Source organism: Anser brachyrhynchus (assembly GCF_964034855.1).
Source record: "Anser brachyrhynchus genome assembly, chromosome: 1".
Classification (NCBI taxonomy): domain Eukaryota; kingdom Metazoa; phylum Chordata; class Aves; order Anseriformes; family Anatidae; genus Anser; species Anser brachyrhynchus.
The window spans coordinates 156089564-156114212 of NC_137694.1; the positions used below are offsets into that span (position 1 = coordinate 156089564).

Genomic DNA, 24649 nt, shown 5'->3' on the forward strand with positions numbered 1-24649 from the left:
CTAAAGATGCCTATCATCTCATGCTTTCAAATTCCCAAGTGCATTCTTTCCTTTGATATGTCTAATTGCTTCTCCACTGCCCGTTTGGCTTGTTCCCTCCACGGTTGCTGACAGCGCTGGGTACTGCGCATCTGTACTGTGCCATATCTCCCCCTGGCACCGGAGAGGAAATCTTAATCCTTATTTCCTGCTGTAATTTCTCCTCCTAAAGAGGCAGGCCAGTAACAAAGGAGCTGCAGTTCTCATAAAACTGCACCGACATTGAAACAGTTTAATCTTCTACCAGGGGAAGGCAGAGAGCCTCACTGCGTGCCTTACTTTCTGCTGCACTTTGATCCTTTCTGCAGGTTACCTACTAAAATTCAGCATTTCACATTTGCCACCTTTGAATACCTTAAAAAGAAACCTCAACACATTAGCTCCTTGAAAACAGTGCAGAGAAAAGGAAAAGTAGAACATTTTATTATGCTTTTATTTGATTATGCATTTCTCCTTTGTTTCTTGTTTAGAATCCATGTACCGCTCAGCACTGCTGAGATAAGAAAGCATTTTTCATGTCCTTGTCAGACCCCAGAGCGAACGTCTACATGAATATTAGCACCGAGGCACATTTTATGTGAAGTGATTCCTATTCTAGTTTCTCCTATAGGGCCTGGCCAAAGAAGAGTTCAGATCTCACAAAGCCTTGTGCAAACACAGAAACCAGCACCTGAGGTGTACAGAGATTTGGTGTGAGCAAAACTGGGGGGAAAAGCGAGGACAGGAATGCTGTCATGGGTGCGAATGGACACGTGAGGTCTGACCAGCGCACCAGGTGTCCAGCAGGAGATACGGGAAGGGAGAAGAAAGATCACAGAGTCATAGAATATCCCGAGCTGGAAGGGACCCGTAAGGATCATCAAGTCCAACTCCTGGCACCGCACAGGTCTACCCAAAAAAAAGTGGGACAAACTCAGAGTGAGCCTCTCCCTAGCGTGCTCTCCCAGCCCCTGATAGCCAACGATTTATGGACTTCTTGAGGGAGGGGGCTCCTCAGGACAACTTGCTCAATAAGCACCAAGGAGCCTACCCGTAAAGAGTTGCTCCAGTTCTTTTTTGGCTTTTTTCTTTTTTCTCTATACACACCCATCAGAAATCTTTAATCACGAAGTATCAAAACACCCTTCCTGTTTTTCTAGATATCCCAATACCTTCATTTGGGTACCACTTTCTCTTGTGTTAGGAGAACCAATGAATTGTTCCCTATTCACCCACTCCCCTATGTTCATAACCACGTAGACACAGACCCTGTTTCCCTTGGAGTTGTCGCCTTTTCCAGTCTGAAGAGCCCAGACCTCTTCGGTTTCCCCTCAGACGGCTGCACTGCTCACGGATTAAAACTCCCCACCTCTTCCTCAGCCTTTCTAGTTCTGCTGTTCCCCTTTTCAGGCACCGACATCAAGACTGCATACAAAGCCAAGGCAAAGGTGAGCTCCCACCTGGAAGGGAAAAGGAGCTCTTACAAGGAGCACCAGCCTAACGCTGTTCAACGGTGCCCTTTTTCCAAGCAAAGCAATCATTCTCTTCCACCATAATTATGGTATTACCAGAGAAATTTAAGATTTGGGGGAAAGCTAATCATGATTCTCTTTTAAATGATCCAGTAAGAGCTTGGTTGTGTTTTGAAGTTAGGGCTGGTAATTCAGAATAAGGGCAAGAGAAGATACTTAGGTGCCCAAATCTCACAGTTTGCACACAAAGTCCAGGTGATTTGTTAAGAAATTGTTTTTTTTAGAAGTTGTTTGAATTTTTAATACCTGTTTCATAAGGAAAAATATTGGCAGCTGTGGTAAAGAAGAAGAAAAACAAACAACCCTAAAGCACACCAGCTGAAAACAGAACATCTTTTTTATAAGACCAGCGAGGGGCTCAGGCTCTAGCAGACCAAACACCACAGATGAGATGGCTGAAACACGACGCAAGACAAAAATCATCCACTGTTCTTATGTCAGGACCTATAAAACATTATTAAACGTTATCTTAGGAAAAAGAAGTTACAGGGGGCAACTGCTGTATTTGATATTCAGGAATAAGAGTGGTGAGAGGAGAGTCCAGTTCCCAGCATCTTGCTGTTTTTGGGTAGGCTGTTTTATTTGTTGATCTTTTTTGTTTCTTTGTTTTTTCTTCCCCAGGGTAACAAATGTTATGTGAAAGGATTTTAATAGCAATGAGGGCAAACAAGGAACTCCACCGTCTTGGATTTCACATCTATTTTCTTTCCAGTTATCCCTTTTTAACTTTCCACTTGAAATGCATTTTCTTATTACACTCTGCCGCCCCCAGCAACATCAGTAAGCTTCTGCTCATTTTGCGGACAGGAACCGACACATTTTGATGTTAATACGGAGCCCCAGGAGCTCACCCAGAGAGCCACAGTTCCTTCTCACTTGCTCCTGGAGCCTGGCAGGCGACCTCGGCTGAAACTCATTTCCTCCTTGCCCTATGGATGGGGCTATGGGGAAGATCTGGTTAAATCTGTACTGATTTAACACTCCCCCTTTCTCTCATTTTCTTTCTCCGTGGTTGCAATGGGCAGCAATTTAGATGAGCTACCTGCCCTGCGTGCCCATCGCCAGTAAGCACAAGTTTCAGTTCAACACCTGCCTGTAAGATGGTCCTGGCTGGAGAGACTCTCCCCAAAACCAGGGACGATGGATTAGCACACATCCCACGTACCGGCGCATGGCTCTCTAGTATTCAGTTGTGCCATCTCCATCTACTGGCCAGAAGAAACTTTAGCTGGAGCACAGAACTGGTGAAATACAGCCACTGTACCCACACTTCTTCAAGGTAAATAATACGGCCTCATTTTAGCAGTTTTTTTGGGTGGCATTTTTTTCCCCATGCAGGAATACCAACTCCTAACCAGACAATTTTTGCATGATATTTTTTACCCAAAATAATTATGATTACAAATCTCCACAGTAAAAATGTCTCTTGGCATTTTATTCTCAGTAGATATTAAAAAATGGTAAAACGGTGATGTTGCACAACTTTACTCAAAGTAATTCTGGCCAGCTTAGCTTCCCCAGCTCAAGATACAATGCTATGATCACAGGTCTGAATACAAAACGTGACTTTTATTCAAAGATTTTTTTTTTCCTGGAAAATTAATATTAGGTTTTAAAATAATGTATGAACTGAATATTAAACCTATTAGTTAATTTATATCATTCCTATCACCTCAGTATAGGACCGTGCAGTTATTCAAGAACAATGTTTTGTTAACAGCATCTATTACACACACAAAAGAAACAACACCAGATATATTAAACAAACAGACCAAAAATTTCTGTTGCTTCTTAGAAAATAAGTGGTTGCACTTTCAGTGCAGAAATACTAAGTTGAAGAAACTTCCCCCTCCTCTTTCCCCATGCTCATTGGTAATAGTGTGGACAAAATGGGAGACAAGCAAGGACCTCCTGCATCACTCAGACAAGGCAAACTCACAGCTTCCCGCAGTCACTGCTAGCTCAGGAATACTTCGGTATTTACCCACAGGGAGTGCCTGCCAGCAAATATCCATCACACTTTTCTGGAAGACTCAGAAAAAGTTTATTGTAACAATCCAAAATGCCATTTCAGCAACCAGTGTTGCTCTTCTGCTGCCTCAGAAGAGCTTTGAACCTCCTTCTAGTAGAAGCAACACATGGCAATGCATCCTCCAAAAAAAAAAAAAAAACCCACAAAAAAAAACCCAGAATCCCAAAACCAAGCCAACCAAAAAAATTCAAATAAATAAAACAACAACAAAAAATCCCAAACCAAAAATCCTTAAGGCATTTACTGCCGTTAAATTTTCATTATCTAATGCTAAAAAAGTGAACCCCCACTACAAATACTCATGTGCATCTAGTGTTAGCTTAAATTCTTAAAACAAGAGTGGTACCAAGCTCAAAGAACCCACTGATTTCATGGTTTAGCAGCTACAAAAATTCCCTGGGTCTGAAGAAAGGTCGTGAGCAACCTCGAGTGAGAAGGCAGAGCCACAGAAATCGAAACTGACTTGAACGTACTAGGTCTTACCTTCCATTCCTGTAAACATCCGGAGAACGTTACTTTGCAGGTGTGAACCACAATGACAGGAACAGGTCGGACAGAGGTTGCGGACAGTCTCCTCAGAGCAGAAGTCATCATTTTTTGTCTTCAGACCGAAGAGTTGAGTGAATTTCACGTGAACTCCAGCCTTACAACAACCCGCTGAGATCATCATGCCAGGCTGCTGCTCCTGAGTAGCTGAGAGGGTATTTGGTTTCTTCTCTATCAAGTAATCGATCAGTCAATTTTGCAAGCAAAATTTGAGAACACGTAACAAAGATCAAACAGCTGGGCCTTGTGGGCTGTGAAGGCACGAGGCGCTGCCTTCGAAAAGCAAGCACCCTGGTACAGAAAATACGTAGCAACTCAAAAAGTTGCTCAAGCAACTCAAATTCAAGCAACTCAAACTCAAGCAACAAACCCCAGCTTTTCTACTGGGGTAACCACGCTGTGACTGAGCTCAGCACTTTGTACGTAAAGGCATGAAACACAGCTTCCACGCGTCCTGAACAAGTCCCCCCCGTTCCTCACATCTCTTTTGCATCAGAAGATTCTGTAGAAACCTCTTCCTGATTTCCTGATTCCATAAGAGTTTATGGCCTCCAGGGGTATCCTGAGTTTTCCTCTTTCTTGGGAGAGAATGAATTCAGTAGGGGCAGAGAGGCTCAAACTTGGTGTAGTACTGCTACTAGTACCCAGAGGCTAACACAAGCCAAAATCGAACTAACCCGATGACAAACGGACATGCCAATGGGGGTAACTCACACCTTGTGGAAACAAGAGCGTCATCTAAAGCACACATTTGAATGGGGATTAATTAGCAGATAACTTGTCAACGTGAAACATCCCAATGGCTTGTGAAAAGCAGGAGGGGGACTGCCTAACTTTTAGGGAGAACATTTATTTTTGATTTATACTAGTAGGGAAAAAATATTCCAGAAAACCCAGCCACTGAGGCTATTCAGTGAGCCATCGCGCTGCTCATTATAAACACAATCTGAGGACCACCAGAGATACTAACAACTTCTTGTCCATCAGCACCAACTCAGTAGCCCTCAGATAGTCGTCTCCTTTGGTACCAAACATTTCCTTATGATGAAATACAGCGTGATCTCGAGACATCTGTTTTCCTTCACCGAAGAGAGCTGCAGACAAGTACTTGCATACAAACTTTGCAACAGATACCTAGAATCAGATGAGATCAATCCCATGACTGTTACCCAATATTTATGCCAGACCCCTGACGTCTCAACAGATGATAAACTGTCCTGAGAGACGTTCTTCCTTGGAGCAATACAAACATCTTTGTGATAATCAAAAAAGAAACAGGATCTCTACCGGGCAGAAGCATAGACCCTGTCTGCATTTGCATTTCGTAGAATTTAAGAGATCATACCCCGTGTAACTAAGCACAGTTGCTAAGCTGACAAATAAATAAAATTAAGAGTGAATAATTAAACAGCAAAAGCTAAGGTTGCTTCCCACAGATGCACAGTAAAATATTTCACAGTTGAAAAAAAGAATTGGGTGGCAAACACTTGCCTTTATTATTACTCATACCACTCTCACTCATACTCGCTCTCTTTGGAAGACTTGGTGTATGTGTGCACCCCAATGGATACCGCTAAGGCAAAAGTAAAGCTCTATGTCAAGAGCAAAGGCAGATGCATACCCCGTACATACATGCGTACACAGAGTCATTAGGAAATTCACCTTCCTTAATTCTTTATTTCATCAAAAAGTTCCAGCTGTGCAACACATATTTACTCTCACGCCTGTACTCATAACATGAGACTAAAAGATCTAGATTTGCAGAAAACTACCAACATTTGGCATAACTGCTCCCTGTGGAATACCAACCCATGTTCTCAGGATCACTACGATGTCTCTGCAGAGAAAAGGTAGCACAGCGTGCCCCAGCAGCACACAAACCCTGCGTCCAAAACACCAATTCTACAACTCAGACAGAGCTAGGCATACGAGACTGGACATTTATCCGTGTTAATAGCTTTTGTGAACAAGCTAGAGCTGCACACAAAAGTAGTTTCACCTTCGTAACAATGAAAATGAGAGCTTAGAAAGGGACTCACCTAAGCTTCCAGATGATCTGCTTCTAAAAACAAGGAACACTTCTGCTTGGGCGTCTGGGTGGGTTTGGTACCTCTTTGTTCTGCCAAAGCAGACTGCTGCTGTTGCACAGTGCTCGCTGTGCTTTCTCTTACCAAATGCAGTGGCTGAGTATTTTAATGAAGCTCGATCTGGAGTTCTACACGAGAAAGATGGGTGATATAAAATTATGCCCCTTCCCCTATCAATAACCACAGTCAGATTCCTTTGAGCCCTTCCTAAGAATGACTTTTTTATTTTTTAATGCTTGCAGATAGAGCTTCTGTTGTACTACGTATTGTTTGGCCAACAGCACTTCACTGCTTGTGGAAGATAAAGAATGGTTGGTAGCTTAGAAAGTTCTGTATTCCTGTAAGCATCAACTAAGGGACTTGAGAAACTAGTTAGAGATCCGGAGATTTTAAATTAGTGAAAAGTGAATTTCGTTTTTAAGGCTCAATGAGTTAAGAAAACGCTACAGAAGGTTTGGAGTACCCCTAACAAGTTCATTGGGGACAGGCAAGATGAGACCTCTGTGCGCTTCAAGGAACTGAATCAGTGCTCTTCTCTTTGATAACATTATTATTAACAAGGCAGAAGCATCTGCACAAAGCCGCTCTACACCACCTCTGGCACGCAGAGCAACCCCAGCTCCTGCTTCTCTCTGTTTCCCCTTTATCTGGGCTGCAAGGAAGATTGGAATTGTTCCATCAGCAGAGCGGCTCTAATGTTTCCACAGAAAGAGACAGACAATGCTGTTTCAGGGATAAAAGCACACGTACTGCTATTTCTCCACCTACTGTTAGTCTAAAGAAAGGAAAAGAGAGAAATTCGCCTGAAGCTTTGAGGAAACAGCACAAGAAAGCTGCAGGAAAAAAAATAGATGTTTTAGGGGAAATTCAAACAAAGAATACTTTATACAGGAAAAATCAAGGGTATGAAATAGGCTGATTTTTGTAGTATCAGTGCTTGAGATAAATAACCTGACTTAGTAGTTCTCTCACTGTATCTGTTTCGAATTCATTTTGCAGATGTATGAATACTTGAACTTTGCAAATACAAGATTAAAAATATTTAACAAAGTGGGAACTGGAGCTGTAGGTACTTTGTTGTGTTATTTCAGCTACCTCTAAACAAACTACAGTGTCAATCCACATGGTTAAGGCAGTTTTAAGTCACAGAAGTATTTGGATATAATGATCTAGGATGGCTTTTGATACACCTCATTCTGTGTCACTTCATTCAAACAACTTTCAGAGGCAAAACTAAGCTAACTCTTACAAATTTATTACGTGTAGCTTTCTGCATTTTCTTGTTATAAAGGAGGGAAACTTGTACCTTCTTTTAAAATATGTGTATGTTTTAAGCGACCGTCGAGATTGACTTGAAAAACGCTCTAGTAAAGAACTGAAGCTTATAAAGATCAACACAAATACTAACATCTTGAACTAATATAAGCACAAAAACTTCACACTGACTTTTGTTAGAAATCAGATACTCTATGTTTATTTTAGCTTCATGTTAGCTGGTAAATGGTGTATTGCTCTTGGAGTACTAAAAAACCCCTGAAACAGTTTTTGATTCTTTCAGGTCAGGCTACCAATTATATCTGATCGCTTTAAATAAAATACATACTACTATATTATCACTGGGTTGCACATTTGCAGCTGGAACAACGCTACATTTTATAAGTTATGAAATGCAATTGCATCTGAACATGATAAACATTTTTAAGTCAAGATATGTAAGTTTACTGTCATAAAAGGAATGCAGTTAAGTTTCCATTCTACACACGTGGGTGAAAAATTTGTTAAAAAGTCAAGAAACAAAAAATGCATAAAATCTGCAATAGGCAACAATATACAAAGTTTCAAATATAAAATCATGACTTGTATAGCTTGTCACTTGCATCTTTTCACAAGAGGAAATTAAAAGAACCACACATCACTGGACTTCTACACAAGCTTCTTGTGTTTCAATGTCATTTATTGAGGAGTGAATGAGATACTGTCAGACATGCCAAAGAGACTTCACATTCAAGGGCTGGAAGCTGAACAGCTTTCCTCATTGAGTCACTGTACAAGTTGTTTTTGGGAATCTGAAAGTGCGATCAATGAGGTCTTCATGCTCGATGTTTTTGTCTTCGGTTTTTCATCTTTTGATCTACTAACTTGTTGGGCAGAAGGGCGCTTTCTACCCTACAAAGACTCACACTCCAATTAATACAATTAACACTAGATGTAGAGAAATGTTTATCTGTTATAACGTACATCTACTGCTGAATACAAGGTCTTAAAGCTGTTTCTTAATTCATTATGTCTAATGAGGAAATTCAACTTGTTTCCCTTTCACCATCATATGGATGGCTAATACCGTTAGAAAAATACTCTTCAGTGCTATTGTAGGGTTTACAGGAAACTTCTTCAGTGTTGTGGGATAGAAACCGATTTAAACACCGTTCTGAAAGAATGCTTCTTCCTGCTGCCACTGCCTGTAGGTTGCAGAAGTATGGCCTACACGCACTACAGTTCTGTTTTACTCAAAAAAGAAACAAAAGAAACCTAAACAATAGGGTAAACATTTATTTGGAGTTAGTTTTCTTGCAGATGATAATTAAGGCCCTTCAAGCAGAGTTCAGGAGCTCCTGTATGGCTGCCTGTTGATCTGCATTGAGCTGTGATATGCATTCTGTCCACAGTCCTCCAGATGTCTAGGGAAAAAAGAAAGAAGAGAAGTTGTGTTTATGAAGGCTGACAAGCTTCTAAAGCACATACTAAGCTTTCACATGCTTAGAGAGCTCAACGTTCACTGGGCTTATCCCTGTTATATATATGCCAAAGGACAGACCGAAATCTTCAGTTATTACACAGTTCTGCATAGGCTCATTAGAGATGCTGTGACATGCTCAATGGAGGCAAGTTGTGGTTAAGTAGCGCCACGAGTAATTGATTTGAAACTCCTAGGAACTCCCTGCAACTACGTGGGTCAATTTACAAATTGACTCCTCATTCTAGCCATTTGCTCTGCCTTGCACTCAAGTTAGAAGATCAACGTTCAGGCAATACTGAATCATACTTAAATACAAGATTATCTTTTAGGTACTGGTGCATCAATAACGCCTTCAGAAAAACTGAGCACTGTGATTACAGCGTGACTGTGTGTGTATGTATGTAAAATTCCGCTGCAGACGCACTGGATTACTGTTTAGAGAGAAGAACAGCAAATTGCCTCCCACAGAGAATGTATACACCATTTATCCAGGTAAACCTAAACCCACACTCTCCTTTGCCTCAGAATACCTCGTATGCGCTACCAGAGTCCTCCGCCGATAGGCTAGCTTTTAAAGTCACCAGAAGTAGGAACTGGTGCTAAGGGTACCAGAAAATCCTGAAAATTGAAAGATGTTTGGAAACCAGTACTTTTTGGATTATCAAAAGAAGCTGAAACTACTTGGCCCTTGGCTTAGAATGACAGTGACAGGAAAGAAAATATTGCATGTGATTGGCTTTAGGTCATTAGATTGTCCTTTGTAATAGCAGTGATCTTTAAGTACATTTTAAAAGATTGTTTTAGTGCAAGTTTGATATATTTTCAGCTATTATAAGCGCCCTGTTCTCACACATTTAAAAAAATAAAAATGGATTCTAATTCTTCTGAATTCTGTGAAGACAAAGTCCTCAAGAATTTTTTTATTTTTAGGTTTAGTTTGTTTTAAATAAGATTAGGCATTTTATACTCTCAGTGTACTGTGGAGTACTGCAGAATTAAGTGTGCTCTTCCAGCACTTCTGAATTTTAAATTGATATTACACTGAAATATTCCTGGCATGAGAACACCTAAGCACGAGGGAAGACGTTCGCATTTAATTCCAACTATGACTGTAATGTTACTCATGTCAGGGGCTGGCAACGGAACAGCTTACTCAGATGACTGCAGAAGAAAGTCTTTCTGCCTGCTGCTGCTTCACAGATTCTAGGAGACTGTTAGCAACTACACACCCTTCAAAATCCCTACCATGGTACAAACATTTACAGTGCTCTGCTGAAATCAAGTTATTATGTGTGGAGAGATACAAGATAGGTAACAGTAAACTACAATTCTTAAAAACAAACAAAAAACTATCACCGACAAAACGACCCATACCATGAGCTTTAAGATTTCCCCCCACCCCAGGCTGAAGGTAAATTGATCGAGTCAGAACTCATTTCCATCCTAGACATTCCTATCAAATGTGGCAAAAACAACTTTACAAAAGCAACACAAAAAAAACAATACACAATTAACCTATACACATACATACCACTGTATTGTGGAAAAATAAGCTGCTTTTGACCGTTTAAGTTAAACTTAGCAAATGTATTGGCATAGCCCAAGTTCTATACCCTGACTTTAAATACTAACAGCAAAGGATTTGTATCTGGAAGTGAGAATCTATGGCAACCACTTGGATCAGTTTCACTTGGAATTTTTGCTTCATTTCATTGTATTTTCATGCCCTCAACTCAGAGTTTCAATAAAATAGGTCACTTTGTACCAAACATACTGTATCTCACAGGCTGATACAGGATTTTGGGAAGGATTCACTTGGATGAGTCTGTTTCTAGAACTCTTGAACCTGAGTTCATGCCACAGCATGCCAGGTACAATGGACAACGACTGAAGAGCCGCTGCTCCAAATCCCACACACATTTGACAGGCCATGTGCTTGTCAGGCTCACTACTTTCCGTCATTAGGTGCTGCAACTGTCAAGTCAGCCCACCTGACAGCACCTGGCTCTGGATGAGACCTGATTCGCCCTCTCACCCATGACACTGCAGAGAGGTGCCGTGTGAATACTGAGAATGACGACATCCTTACCACCCAGCACCATAAGTACTCAGTACAGCACTAACGAAGTGAACTTTGAGGTGGTTCCCCAAAGGCAGGGAAGTGTGGAACACAAGCCCATAGTTACTCTGGATTAAAGAGGCCAGCAGTAAAATTACTTGTAGTTTGCACTCATTGTCTAGCAAAGATACTAAGCCTCTGCTCTACTAGTGAATCACCACAGGATGCCGGGGACCCTTACAGGAACCATGGGGTGGATCAAATTCTGCAGTAGAGTTCACTGATACACAGATAGGCAGATTCCTCTCCAGACTTCAATTTCTGACTCATAGAAGGAAATAATTAAAAAAAACAGAAACAAAAACCCAAACCCTAATACTGGCTAGCATGTTAACCATCTAGCTGCAGGTATCTTAAAACTATTTTTTTTTTCCATTTAACAGGGACCTGAGAAATTTAGATTAAAAGACAGGCTTTATTCCTTTTCCAAGTGCAAATGTTACAAGTTTTATCAGTAACAGTTCTAGGACTGTCCAAGGATCTCCATGATCACTGGTTGAAGCATCATTCTCTAAGGAGACAAGGCTCTCAAAACTGGTCTAATGGTTTGCTTACATCCAAAAGCAGATCCTAAATGTTCCTTCTATACCTAAGAAAAAAAGTGTTTACCTGCACTTGGCGAACAACATTAGCCAACCGCTTGGTACATGGATCTTCGTGTTTAATAGCTTCATGAATTTCACCATCCGCAATTATACTGAATATTCTGGGAAGGTTAGAGTTGTTGGGACCGAGGACAACCGGGTTGTTGCTGTTATGATCAAAACAGATATTACAAATAAATCAGTGCTTAACTAAAAAAGTTTGGTAAACATTTCAAATGTAGGTTGAGTCATTTTGAAATATCTTATTCTTAAGCTGCTTGTTTACATTTAAGTTTCATTCAGCTTAGTAAGTACGCATGGCTTTGTTGCCTGCAGACAGAATGTTCCCTCTCCTGTTAATATTTAACCAGCTGATTCTTTAATCAGCCTACACTATCAGAAAGAAGTTCTGTACTTTATGGGACTGTTGAGTTCCATGCAGATGGAACTGTAAATAATGCGACAAATACCCTGCCTAAAAGGGCCTCTTTCTTTCCCTCTCAGTGCTGGAAGTGGGAAGAGGTTGTATTACTGGTGTCAGAGAGCACCAGTGACTTCAGCTCTCTGCCAGCACTCTCACTGACAGCACAAGTAAACAGTTCTGCACCATCTTTCCCAGCTAAGTGCTGGAGTAGAGGAGTGCTGGCAACCAGGGATCTGGGTGGAAAACATGTTCCACTTCCAGCCCTGCCACCTACCGCTGCTAGAACACAGGGGCTGTGAATGCAGAAGTACGTAACAAGGCTGAGCCATCTGCACAGAGCTGGGGACAAGAGAAGTGTGCTAGTACTAGAAATCTCAATTTCTGTACTGACATGCACACACGCCCACGTATTATTATGGTTTCTCAATACAACTGTGCTATTATCAGTATAGAGCCTTCAGTTACCACCACCCATTTTTACACAGATACGTGGTATTAACATAGCTTTCCTACAGTCTTTCCTATTTAGAGACTTACTTTCTACTTTCCCAGTGAGATATAATACTCAGCATCAGCCAATAACTAGAACATGACTACTATATAATGATTCACATGACTACTATATAATGATTCAGAAGCTGAAATTCCTGTACACAATTACCAAGTGCGACTTCCACCTGCATCAGAAGTCCCTGCCCCCCAGCCCTGACCTATGGGAGGAAGCACAAATCTAAAGAACAAGCTTTGGGACAAGATGCTTTCAACAGTAACTGAAATTACTACGGACTTCAGGGAGACACACTCTGTCATGAAATTACCTATTATTTCTCTAGTTCACACTCTTGTTTTGTCAATATTCAACATCAAAAAGGTGCAAAGCTATTTTAAAAGGTTATGAAAACAAGACTGCAAGTGCATACATGCTGTTCCTAAGTAAAAACACCTGGGCAGTGCTGAGATAGAAGCAGAGTATCAAAAGTTTGCCTGAAACTTCCTTCAGAAGTTCCCAGCTGATATCCATCATGTACATATAAAAAGCTGCCAGGATTTTTTTCAAGACATGTTAGGATGAGAACAGTGACTGTTTATAGAACAGTAATAACACACTGGAAGGCTCAGTTACAACTTTGTAAATTATCTTCTCTAAAGCATTCATAGGTTAATCTGACAGCTTCTCAGTTTTAGAAAATGAATGCAAACAAACAACCTGCAAACAAGCTTGTTTTGTGCTTAACATCAGGAGTTCACCTTACCTCTCAATTAAGTCACACAGATAATTGAAAGTATGAACAGCTTCTTCTTTATCTTCATGAAGTGGAAGCCATGATAACCAGTGTGGCAGAACTTCTTCAACATTTACACAGTCTGGCTTGAATTTCATTATCTTTCCTACAGCTGAAATGCAGTTCTCTGTTGCATTGACATTCTCTTTGGTTTTGGCATCTGGTGACTGAATGACTCTCACCAGCAAAGGAAGCGCTTCTAATTGTTAAACAAAAGAATAAAATTTAATGCACAAATGCACAATCAAGTTATATTTCACCAACAAAGTCTACATGAGATAACTGCGTATATTACACAAGGTCTATGAACTAGGTTGTGGTGTTTTCTCTTGTCACCCAAGCAGCAAAATCCAGCCATCCCAATGCTCCACTACCACCCTGTTACTCCAGTCATGCCAATGTCCCACTGCTTTTAGGTTCTTCCCTGCTCAATACTGCGTAAAAGACATAGATAGAGCTATGCAAAGAAACACAAGGGAACAGCTACTGCAAAAGTTTGGGTTTGCTTTACAAAAAAACTTCAGTCTCTCGGTTGTACTCACACAACCTACAAGACATTGTAATTTATAGTTAAAAAATAGATTAAACAGACGTTTGTTATCTAACAGCTTTTATAAACACAGATGATGAAAAGCACTAGAACAGTGACATTCACTTTAATTTGGACTGCAGTGCATGCCCAAAGTGCCTGCCTGCTGTGCACCTATTGCATGTGCATACACACACAAATATATGTATGGACATACATATATCATGCCCCTGTCCCCCCATCACCCCAAAAAAAGGTGCGCTAGGAAAAACTCGAAACTAATCTCATCTGGTGAATCCACCTGGCATGGTTTAAATCACAAAAATCAAACTTCACGGAAAAATACCCATTTTATTGCAAGGTTAATAATTATTTTACTTAAAATAGTCATGTGGGTAACCACATACATACTTCTAATGAGCATTCATGTCACATTTTTGGTTACTTCTGTCCATACAGCCTTCAGAAGCACCCTAAAAGCAGGAAGAACTGTCCCTGTGGTGTTCTGCTAAAAATACAATCCTAAACCTGTAAAATTCTATACCAGCACAGAAAACAGGTTGTGGAATTGTGCAGAAGGCACACTTCAAAATAACTCCAATTACTGAAGAGTGAGATCTCACAATACTTGATTTTCATCAGTAAGCTTTGCAGTCAAGTAATACACTGTGACACTTTGGTATACTGCCCTTACTGAATTTGATTTTTGAAGAATTCAGCAGCTCTGAAAAAAAAAAACTCTAAGCTACAAGAGGATACTTTTACGGGGTTGGTTATTACAGAACCACAGGAACATTGGTCAGTAGAACCACGAGCCTGTGTACTGAACGCAGGATAATGAGACTTCTCTGTAAAGCAGAGCTTGTTTCACAGAAGTCTGCAATGTCCAGACAAACTAAGTCTGCATTTTACGCCTCAGGCTATCATGACTACCGGAGCTAAATCTCATCTGTTTCCTCATACTGCTTAGTAGCAATGGATGACTGTGTCATCCATATGCGTCCTTGCAGCCATAAGATTAGTAAGGCACCCAAATCAGCGTTATCTTCTCCCTACAATTTAGGAGACGTTTTTTCCTGTCTACAAAACAGATCTATTCTCTCACACAGACTTTGCAGTAGATAATTCAAAAAAAACAAGTCGAACCAAACGATCCCCCAAAATACCCCACCATCTTTTAACTATAAAAGAACATCTTCTACAATAATTTTTGTAACGACTGTCATCTTACTCCACCAAAAGACTTGAGGCCACTAACATGATTTAGGAAGAAACACACGTGTTTGATTAATACAGTATTCACACAAAGTAGCTGATTATATCCTTCTACCAACATAAGAATCACAGAACGACCCAGGTTGGAAGGGACCTCTGAAGATCATCTATTCCAAGCCCCCTGCCAAGCACGATCACCTCGAGCACATTGCACAGGATGGCATCCAGGGTGTTTTGAGTATCTCCAGAGAAGGAGACTCCATAACCTCTCTGGGCAACCTGTGCCAGTGCTCTGTCACCCTCACAGTAAAGAAGCGCCCTCTCATATTCAGCTGGAACTTCCCGTGCTTCAGTTTGTGCCCATTGTCTCTCATCCTGCCACTGGGCACAACTGAAAAGAGACCAGCCCCATCCTCTCAACAACCCCTCCCCCCCCCGATATTTATACACATTAATGAGGTTTCCCCCCCCGCCTTCTCTTTTCCAGGCTAAACAGGCCCAGGTCTCTCAGCCTGTCCTCCTACAACAGGTTCCTTAATCCTTTCATCATCTTCGTAGCCCTCCTCTGGACTCGCTCCAGTAGCTCCATGTCCCTCTTGTACTGGGGAGCCCAGAACTGGACACAGTACTCCAGGTGTGGCCTCACCAGGGCTGAGTAGAGGGGGAGGATCACCTCCCTTGACCTGCTGGCAACACTCTTCCGAATGCAGCCCAGGACACCGTTGGCCTTCTTGGCCACAAGAGCACATTGCTGACTCGTGGTCAGCCTGCTGTCCACCAGGACGCCCAGGTCCCTCTCTGCAGAGCTGCCCTCCAGCAGGTCAGCCCCCAGCCTGTACTGGTGCTTGGGGTTATTCCTCCCGAGGTGCAGGACCCTGCACTTGCCCTTGTTGAACTTCATGAGGTTAGAAGCAAGAAATAGGAGCAATGTTGACAGCCCCATGAATTGTAACCTTGTAAACTTATTTTCCCCCTTAGCTACTTGATTTGTTGTAGTTTTCCCCCCTTTAATCTTACTTTTTTATTCTTTACTAACTCTATTTTTAATTCTTAGTTTCGCCATAAAGTAGCTCCTGTGCCATTTACAAGTTCTAGAGATTCCTATCTTTTTCATCTGAGTGCCAGAAATATCCAAACTGAAATCTGCTTTTTCTGAACTGTCTCAACTTTTTAACACACTGCTACAAAGTTGCAACAAATCAATATGCTAGCACCATATATTAATCAGTAAAGAAATTAAGTTATAAATAAGAGCTCACAAACATGATGTTTTCAGAGAAGACAGTAAAACCTATGGGGTAGATAGCTTCTCATGCCATGGATTTAGTTTGTTTCTAATCACAGCTGATCTTCATAGAATCATAGAATATCCTGAGTTGGAAGGGACCCTTAAGGATCATCAAGTCCAACTCTTGATACCGCACAGGTCTACCCAAAAGTTCAGACCATGTGACTAAGTGCACAGTCCAATCTCTTCTTAAATTCAGACAGGCTCGGTGCAGTGACCACTTCCCTGGGGAGCCTGTTCCAGTGTGCAACCACGCTCTCTGTGAAGAACCCCCTCCTGATGTCGAGCCTAAATTTCCCCTGCCTCAGCTTAACCCCGTTCCCGCGGGTCCTGTCACTGGTGTTAATGGAGAAAAGGTCTCCTGCCTCTCGACACCCCCTTACGAGGAAGTTGTAGACTGTGATGAGGTCTCCCCTCAGCCTCCTCTTCTCCAGGCTGAACAGGCCCAGTGACCTCAGCCGTTCCTCGTACGTCTTCCCCTCCAGGCCTTTCACCATCTTCATAGCCCTCCTCTGTACACTCTCCAACAGTTTCATGTCCTTTTTATACTGTGGTGCCCAGAACTGCACACAGTACTCGAGGTGAGGCCACACCAGCGCAGAGTAGAGCGGGACAATCACCTCCCTTGACCTACTAGCGATGCCGTGCTTGATGCACCCCAGGACACGGTTGGCCCTCCTGGCCGCCAGGGCACACTGCTGGCTCATATTCAACTTGCTGTCTACCACGACCCCCAGATCCCTCTCTTCTAGGCTGCTCTCCAGTGTCTCATCGCCCAGTCTGTATGTGCAGCCAGGGTTTCCCCGTCCCAGGTGCAGGACCCGGCACTTGCTCTTATTGAACTTCATGCGGTTGGTGATCGCCCAGCTCTCCAACCTATCCAGATCCCTCTGCAAGGCCTTTCCACCCTCATTCGAGTCCACAACTCCTCCAAGTTTGGTGTCATCAGCAAACTTGCTCAAAATACCTTCTATTCCTACATCCAGATCGTTTATAAAAATATTGAAAAGTACCGGCCCTAAAATGGAGCCTTGAGGGACCCCACTGGTGACCGCCCGCCAGCCTGACGCAGCCCCATTTACCATAACCCTTTGGGCCCTGCCCGTTAGCCAATTGCTCACCCATCGTATGATGTTTTTATTTAGCTGTATGGTGGACATTTTGTCCAGTAGGATCCTATGGGAAACCGTGTCAAGCCGTGTTCATCTATTAAAATAAATCACAAAGTTCTTTTATGTATAGTTGTATCTAAAATGCTTTTGAGATGCCTGCTAATAGGCTGTATGCTGTAAAATAAAAAGGTTATTTTATCTAAACATCCAACTAAAGGTGAAGGCAGGTGTCTGGGCTTAGTCAAGAATTGTTTGTCCAAATATGAAAAAGGTTTAAAGCTGGCCAAGGTAAAGTCTAATGAATGACAAAATGAGACTTCATCGGCTGAAAAACCACCACCAAAAAAACACCACCAAAACTCCAAAATCAGAACAGTCCTGACCTCAGTTTGTACTCCTCTAGTACTGGGACAAGACAAAAAGTTTATGGAAGAGTTTTCAAAAAAGTCTTTTAGGAAGCATTTCTGCGGACAATTTAAAAAGACATGTACAAGAAAGGTATTTCTTAAGAAATGAGCATCTGCACAGACTATATTTTTAAAAATCTATGTAAATCAAATGTGCTAAGCAGAATACAGAAATGCTATTAAGTGCATCATCAACCAACAGAATTCAGGTACTTTAGTAATAATCAGTCTACCACAGAGCTCATACTGGCAGGTTTTCATTGCCAAAGAGTTAAGACCTCATTAACCAAATGTGAGCAGTACTTTATTTTGGGGTGGTGGTATGTGTAGGGTTGTGGGGAGAGTGTTGTGCCCAGGATCACACATTCGAATCATTTTATCAAGTGAACACACATACCTGTGCAAAAAGGACGATAGCTGTCCCCACCAAATTGTGCCATAACTCCAACACCGTAGGCAGCTGCTTGCCTAACCTCCGGGCTGTTATCACATATTGACTGTAACATCGGCCTCAGGAAGTATTCAGCGTACTTGAACGAAGAGGGGCTGCAGTGCTCCACGATGTCGTCAAAAATGCACAGCCCCCACTGCCTATCCGGCCATGGCCTCTGCGGACACTGCAGCAAAAACAGGTAATATTGAAGCCACCTTAAAACAGGTAGTTTTGTACAGTCAATGATTGTATCAACAAAACAATCACAGTGTTATAGTAACAGTGGTCTAGCATTTTTGTTAAATTCTTCCTGGATTAAAATTAATTCTACAAGCACATCAATTTCTATAGTGATAGTTGCAGCAGTATCGTTAACCTAATAAAATCCAGGTGAATATCTGAGCTAATTAAAAGAATAATGGTTTTGGCTAAATCCTTTACCTGTATTTCATGCTCCATTACCTATTCCATTCTCAATTTTTCCCAATAGTCTGCCATGCTTTTTTTTTGGCTGCCTTCTTAAAATCCCTTTTATAGAGTATACACTCTCTAGTAGACACTCCCAGGAAAATTAAATTTCTAAAAATAGTCATGTCAGAGATCCTAGATCTTGCAACACAGAAATTATAATTATCATAGCAGGGCATTTTTTTAAAAAAAGCATGGTGTGACTTCATATTAGACCTGGACTAAACCTTGAAATGCCTCTATTTTGTAAAACAACTGCTACATTCTATCTACCAAGTTCTCTGAGATGTCAGCACGGAATACCTACTGCGCATTCAGGAGAAAAACGAACAACAAAAAAAAGACAGTAAAAAGGAAAATTAGGTACTTACAATTAAGTTGACAATTAGTGGAAGTAGCCTTTCAAACCACGGCAGCACCTTCTCTTTATAACTGCTGAATATTGAGTGCAAAATGTCGGATACTTTAGTCAAAATATAAACGTCACTGTCATCCTGATAGGAAAAGGATACAACTCAGATTGAGACCAGTGATCTTTAAAATACCAGAAAATCACATGAAACCCTAAGGTCTCTAAACTAATAGAAGAAAGCTGTTTAATGATTTGGTTTTGTAAAGAGTCTTTTTGAGTCCAATATTTTGAACTCTTGCTTCAAGGTTAAAGTCTGCTGCTATTTAACTTAAGAGCGTCCCATCATCTAGGACTCGTAGGTTTGTCTTAGGGATGGAAAAGTTTTAAGACAAATGCTTCAGTGGATTCCCTTTACAGAAAACAGAAGGCCCTTTTCCTCTTCTGGAGCTTACATATACTGTAAAAGCTTTTATTGAAAAGTAAACAGATAACTGCCTTTGTGCTAGAACGTGGCAAAAATACGAAGAGTATTAATCTTCTCCTCTTATCCTTTAACTTCATTTTTCACCTTGCCTAATTAACAAATCAAACCGGTGAAGTAAACATTCGTTGCACAGATTCAGCTATTAACTCACGTCATATCTGCAAGTGAGGACTACAACCTTAGACATGCTTGTGCTGGGAAAACCATTTGACTTTGTTCTGCTGTACTCTGCATGGTTCCCTTAATCAGTTTATCCTTTCACAGGCAGGGAAAACAGAACACAGGTAGTTTCTGGTCCCTAGTGAGAAACTAATAACTATTTCTCATGCAACAGGCAGCCTGCCACAACATGATATTTAAACCCTCACTGTTTAGTCAACTTCTGCATTGCCAAGGCATAATTTAAGCAGTAACTCTGGAACACATGCACAAATGAAAATAGAGAGAAAGAACTGCTGCAGCTCAGCACATCACAAGGTCCATCTGGCCTGGTATGGATTTAAAACAAATTATTTACTTATTTATTTTACTAATAGCCAATAATAGATGCGTATGGATAGAGTTATGTTTGCATAATGTATGCCTCCTCCTACCCCACATCAAATCAAAAAAATAGCTACTGCCTAAGCCAGGGCTGTATCTGGATATTTGATTGACATTACTGTTTCAGTATCTTTCTTTCTTGACTTCTGTCATTGCCTTTATGTACCCCTTAATATTTCTGCTGCCTTGAGGTAAGTGCTTACATACACATATTCTGGGACTGAAGATGTATAACCAAATGTTGCTCATTACTACGTGTTAATTCTGTCCATATGGCAAGTGACATTCTGGTCCTACGCCTCCTTTCACAAAGCAACACAGACAAGTCCTCCTTGCAGTCTTCAAAAAACAACAGCAAATACGAATTAAAACATTTTTAAAAATGCCTTGCAACTCTGTTGCAGAGTATGGATACAGCTTCTCTTGAAATGGTTCTGTTTGCTAGCATTTTCTCTCCTTATCACTATAGAGTGACAGTTAAGAAGAAAGACTAAACACTACAAATAAGAAAGGGAGAAAAAAAAATCAGGAAAGGCTTTTGATTCAAGACTTGAACTGTGGGCTTTTTGTTGTTTTTGATCCCAAGCAGTACGCAGTTGCCAGAATTCTATCCTTTTAAATGCAAGCCTAAAGTTCCCAAAGGAAAAGGGCACAAGAAATGCATTATTTAAGAACGTATTTACACACAGGTACCTGATTTGTTAGGATATATTCTGGAGTCTGCAAACAGTGTAAATTCAGGTAGTCAAGCTGCACAATCTAATTATGCATCATGTGGCAAAAATCTTTCTTAAATTTACTGAGTATCCTCTATGTCTCATTATACACAGCAGTAACTTATTCTTTATTTAATCATCATTAGTATGGAGAGATTAACAGAATTATTGTATTTTTTCTAGAGTCACTTCTACTTCAAACTAAAGGTGGCTCGGTATCTTAGAGGATAAGTAGTTATTTTGGTATTTTCTCCTAAGAAAACAATACGCCAGCTGTTCATTCTGTTGTCCTTCTGTGATACTATTTTAAGGCTATCCCTTTTTCAGACAGGCTCCTGATCTCATGTGTCAGAGGTCTACGTATCAGAGGTATGGCTCAAAGATTAAGAGCCACCTAGGTAATAAGGCACAAAGGAAAGTAAGTCAGCAAGGGTGGGCCTTGGATTATCACAAAAGCATCTGACAGACTACTTAAGAAAAAGTTATGAGAAGAATTGCTTGAGAGGATGAAGTGAAAAGCTAGATCCTGAAATTCTTCTTTCAGTATACTGGACAAGGAAACCTTTGGTGTTTTCCAACTCACATGCACAGCGTGACCCATTTCTGGAAGGAATATGACAACAGTGCATTCTCCCAGGAAGAAATAATTCTGAGAGGATGCACTATACTTTAACTGAGTTGCATGTCATATCTGTGTAATGCATTTCCATCCTGGTACTTTATGAGGGGAAAAACTACCCAAAACAACTTACTTCATCTTGTAATGACTCTTCAACTTGTTCATCGTAGTCTTCATCTTGTCTTTTCACTAAATTAAAAAGAAAAGTTAAACAATTAGATTGCTACATATGCTTAAGAAGCTTGTGAAAGGAAAAACAGATTCAGAAACAAATTTAGAAAATGGGAAACACTATCTGAAGATGCCACAGGAATTTTCTGTCTTTATGAAACTTCAAAGAGCTTTCACAGAAAAACAAATACAGTGACACACCTCAGACCAGTAACATGTAGAAGAACATGAAACATGGTCACAAGGACAAAAAAGTATAGAAATAAGACTCCACTGTTGCTTTAAAATTGCAAAGTCTTCAGATGAAAAGACACAGAAGTGACAACTCCACAGACACAAGTGCCATCTTCAGGTAATCTGTCCATCAAGTTTTGATTAATCTACTACAGTATTACTTCAAATTACACTATCTTCATCCTCCCAGAGCTTACAAATGTAATTCAGTGGATTTTGCTGTTTCAAAGTCCAACTGACTTGTATAAATACGCAAGTTAAAGAAATCCCAACTAAGCATTTTTGTGTTCAGAAATGATTGGAAGTTCTGCTTTAAAGAACAGCTACTATGATTCTACATTAACAGAAATTTATGCTGACCTACCCTGTCTTAATTCTTGATTTTTAAAGTGCTCTTCTAGTTTTCCTTTTAATATTCCTCCAAGTTCTTCAAAGTGTTCGTTGTTAAGGCATCCATCTCCCATTACCTCAATGCACTAGTGAAAGAAAATGATCAGTTTTTCAGATTTAAGGTACCTGAGCAGTCTCAATGAAATCTAAAACATGCAGAGAATATTAATGCACACTAAGTGATTATTAGCAGAAATAACACTAATAGAGCTGTCATGCTGTGATCAATTCTCAAATTAATCAAATAAGACACAGTATCACTGCACATTTCACCTACATTGTTCAAGTGGTTTGTGATTAAAATAAACAAGCCTGGTATTTCTGGTATTTATTTTAGGTTAATACTTATTTATCCCCCCTCTTTCCTCCCTGCCCAAACATTCAAAATACCAATGTAGAGCTAGAAAAATCAGAGCAAAAATGTAGATGTAGCCTTGCATTTCTTCCAGGCAGAAACACACACTTTCTTACCTTAAAAAGCTATCAACAGTACTGCCACATAATTTGTAAGAAAAAGAAAGTTACCTTTGCAAAAGAATGCATTATTTCTGAGAGAACATCTGAATCTGGTTCTGTCCCAATCGCTTTGATGAGCGCATCACACATGAAGTGCCACATCTGTGTGAGGTACTCTGGCCCGCGAACTCTAGCACATTCAAGGAGGAGGGGCATCGACTCTGCTGCTGCCACTCGAACACGTTTTATCATTAAGGAAATAAAACAATCAAGGCCAACATAAAGCCTTAGAATGCAAGCACCACTCACTATAATGACATTAATTTCCTACTTGAAATTGATTTTTTATTACACTCTAATGCATTTAATTTCTTAATTACATACATATTAAGATTAGAAAAAAATTAAACTATTTGCTATTTAGACGTTGTTTCAAGCCCATTTCAAACAGGAAAGCTATTCAAGTTGCCTCAGTTTGTTGACACAAAGAACACTTTCTGTACTGTTTGCTTTTAATGTTACAGATAAGCTTACTTAAAAGAAACTAGGGGGGAAAGCTAGGATTTGTTTCCTAAAGGCATATGTAAACCAACATTCCCTCCCCCAAATCTGCTATAAAGCAACAGAATATTCTAACACTAACACTTTCAATTAATTTAGGAAATATCAACCAAGACTGATTCTTCCAAACTATGTTTCCATTTTCACAGTCGAATTTATTAATAGGATATCATCGTGGAAATAGAACTTCAGTAAGGGAACCATCAGCTTTACAACTTGTTCTGTGTACTCCACAAACCCTTCCTTTAGCTCTTTTGCATAGCAAACCTGAAACAAAATATTGAGGCGTCACCGTTAATGGAAAATACCTTTACTAACATTTTTAAATTACAGAATGGGGAGAAAGATAGTTAAACGATTGGAATTTTTTAACGTGCAGCAATTTACTTACCCCCTCAACTGTGGCAGTTTAAGAAACCCTGATAGCAACATCATTTCTCACTCTTAAAGCATGCTTTTTTAATAAAAACAATTCAGAAACATCAGTATTTGCAAAAAAAAGTACAATTCTTTAACATCTTCAATTCTGTCAAAGTTTTGCTAACACTTGATATTCATCTTAAAAACTTAAGCTCTAAAAATATCTTTAATCAAGTAAACAGGATAATTAACGCCTGAAATCCAAACTCAACACTATCACCAAAAGAAAAAAACTTTTTAATTCGATACCATAAAGAAAATTTGTTATAGATTTTGTTTTCAAGACTTGATTGTCCAGGAATACACAGATCACCAAGATCGCCCCGTATTACTCACCAGCATCTGGCATGCAGTTGCTTTTTCTTCAAGGCCTGCAGTTTTAATTCCAAAACTCTGCTGATCTCCTAGGTTTACAAATTCCCAACCATCATCATCACTCATATTCTCCATATCTTGTGCTGTTATTAAAAAAAGTAATTAAAATCTTAAAATGATATGACATTACATTCAGTGTTTTTCAAGTAAAACATTAGCTTAAAACTTACTGTCTAAGAGAGCTACTTCAGGTTTAATGGATGCAGTCTTCATTAAAGGTCCCATGACAACAGGAAGGTACTGCTGAAATTCCTTTCCAAGGATTTTACACATCCTGGCCCATGCTGAGATCATGTAAGAAATCTGTAAGAAAGAATACAGTCAGAATTTTCATGTCCCACTTTTTATTTTAACGCATATTTAAAAGGATATCATAAAAGAAGAACATTATACAACAGGATTTTTTTTTTTGAGAAAGTTGGCAGTGCATAAAATGCGTTTCAAAGAGAAGACTAAGAAAAACAAATTCAATATGCAAGCCATGTAAAAATTAAACTTCAAAAGAACTCTCCCC

At 40.2% G+C, this 24649-nt stretch overlaps 1 protein-coding gene across 1 annotated transcript in view; it reads right to left on the reverse strand.

The window, feature by feature from the left end:
- Positions 1 to 8151: 8151 nt before the first annotated feature.
- Positions 8152 to 24649, reverse strand: part of IPO5 (importin 5) — a 41815-nt gene continuing 25317 nt past the window's right edge. Inside the window, exons 16-26 of the mRNA XM_080575921.1 lie at positions 24306 to 24438; positions 24097 to 24218; positions 23511 to 23607; positions 22849 to 23021; positions 22298 to 22409; positions 21662 to 21717; positions 19186 to 19308; positions 18311 to 18530; positions 13333 to 13561; positions 11681 to 11822; positions 8152 to 8893 (exon numbers count right to left, since the gene is read on the reverse strand). Of these exons, the coding sequence (XP_080432047.1) occupies positions 8807 to 8893; positions 11681 to 11822; positions 13333 to 13561; positions 18311 to 18530; positions 19186 to 19308; positions 21662 to 21717; positions 22298 to 22409; positions 22849 to 23021; positions 23511 to 23607; positions 24097 to 24218; positions 24306 to 24438 (1494 nt within the window). The 3' untranslated portion in view covers positions 8152 to 8806. The remainder of the gene's footprint in view (positions 8894 to 11680; positions 11823 to 13332; positions 13562 to 18310; positions 18531 to 19185; positions 19309 to 21661; positions 21718 to 22297; positions 22410 to 22848; positions 23022 to 23510; positions 23608 to 24096; positions 24219 to 24305; positions 24439 to 24649) is intronic.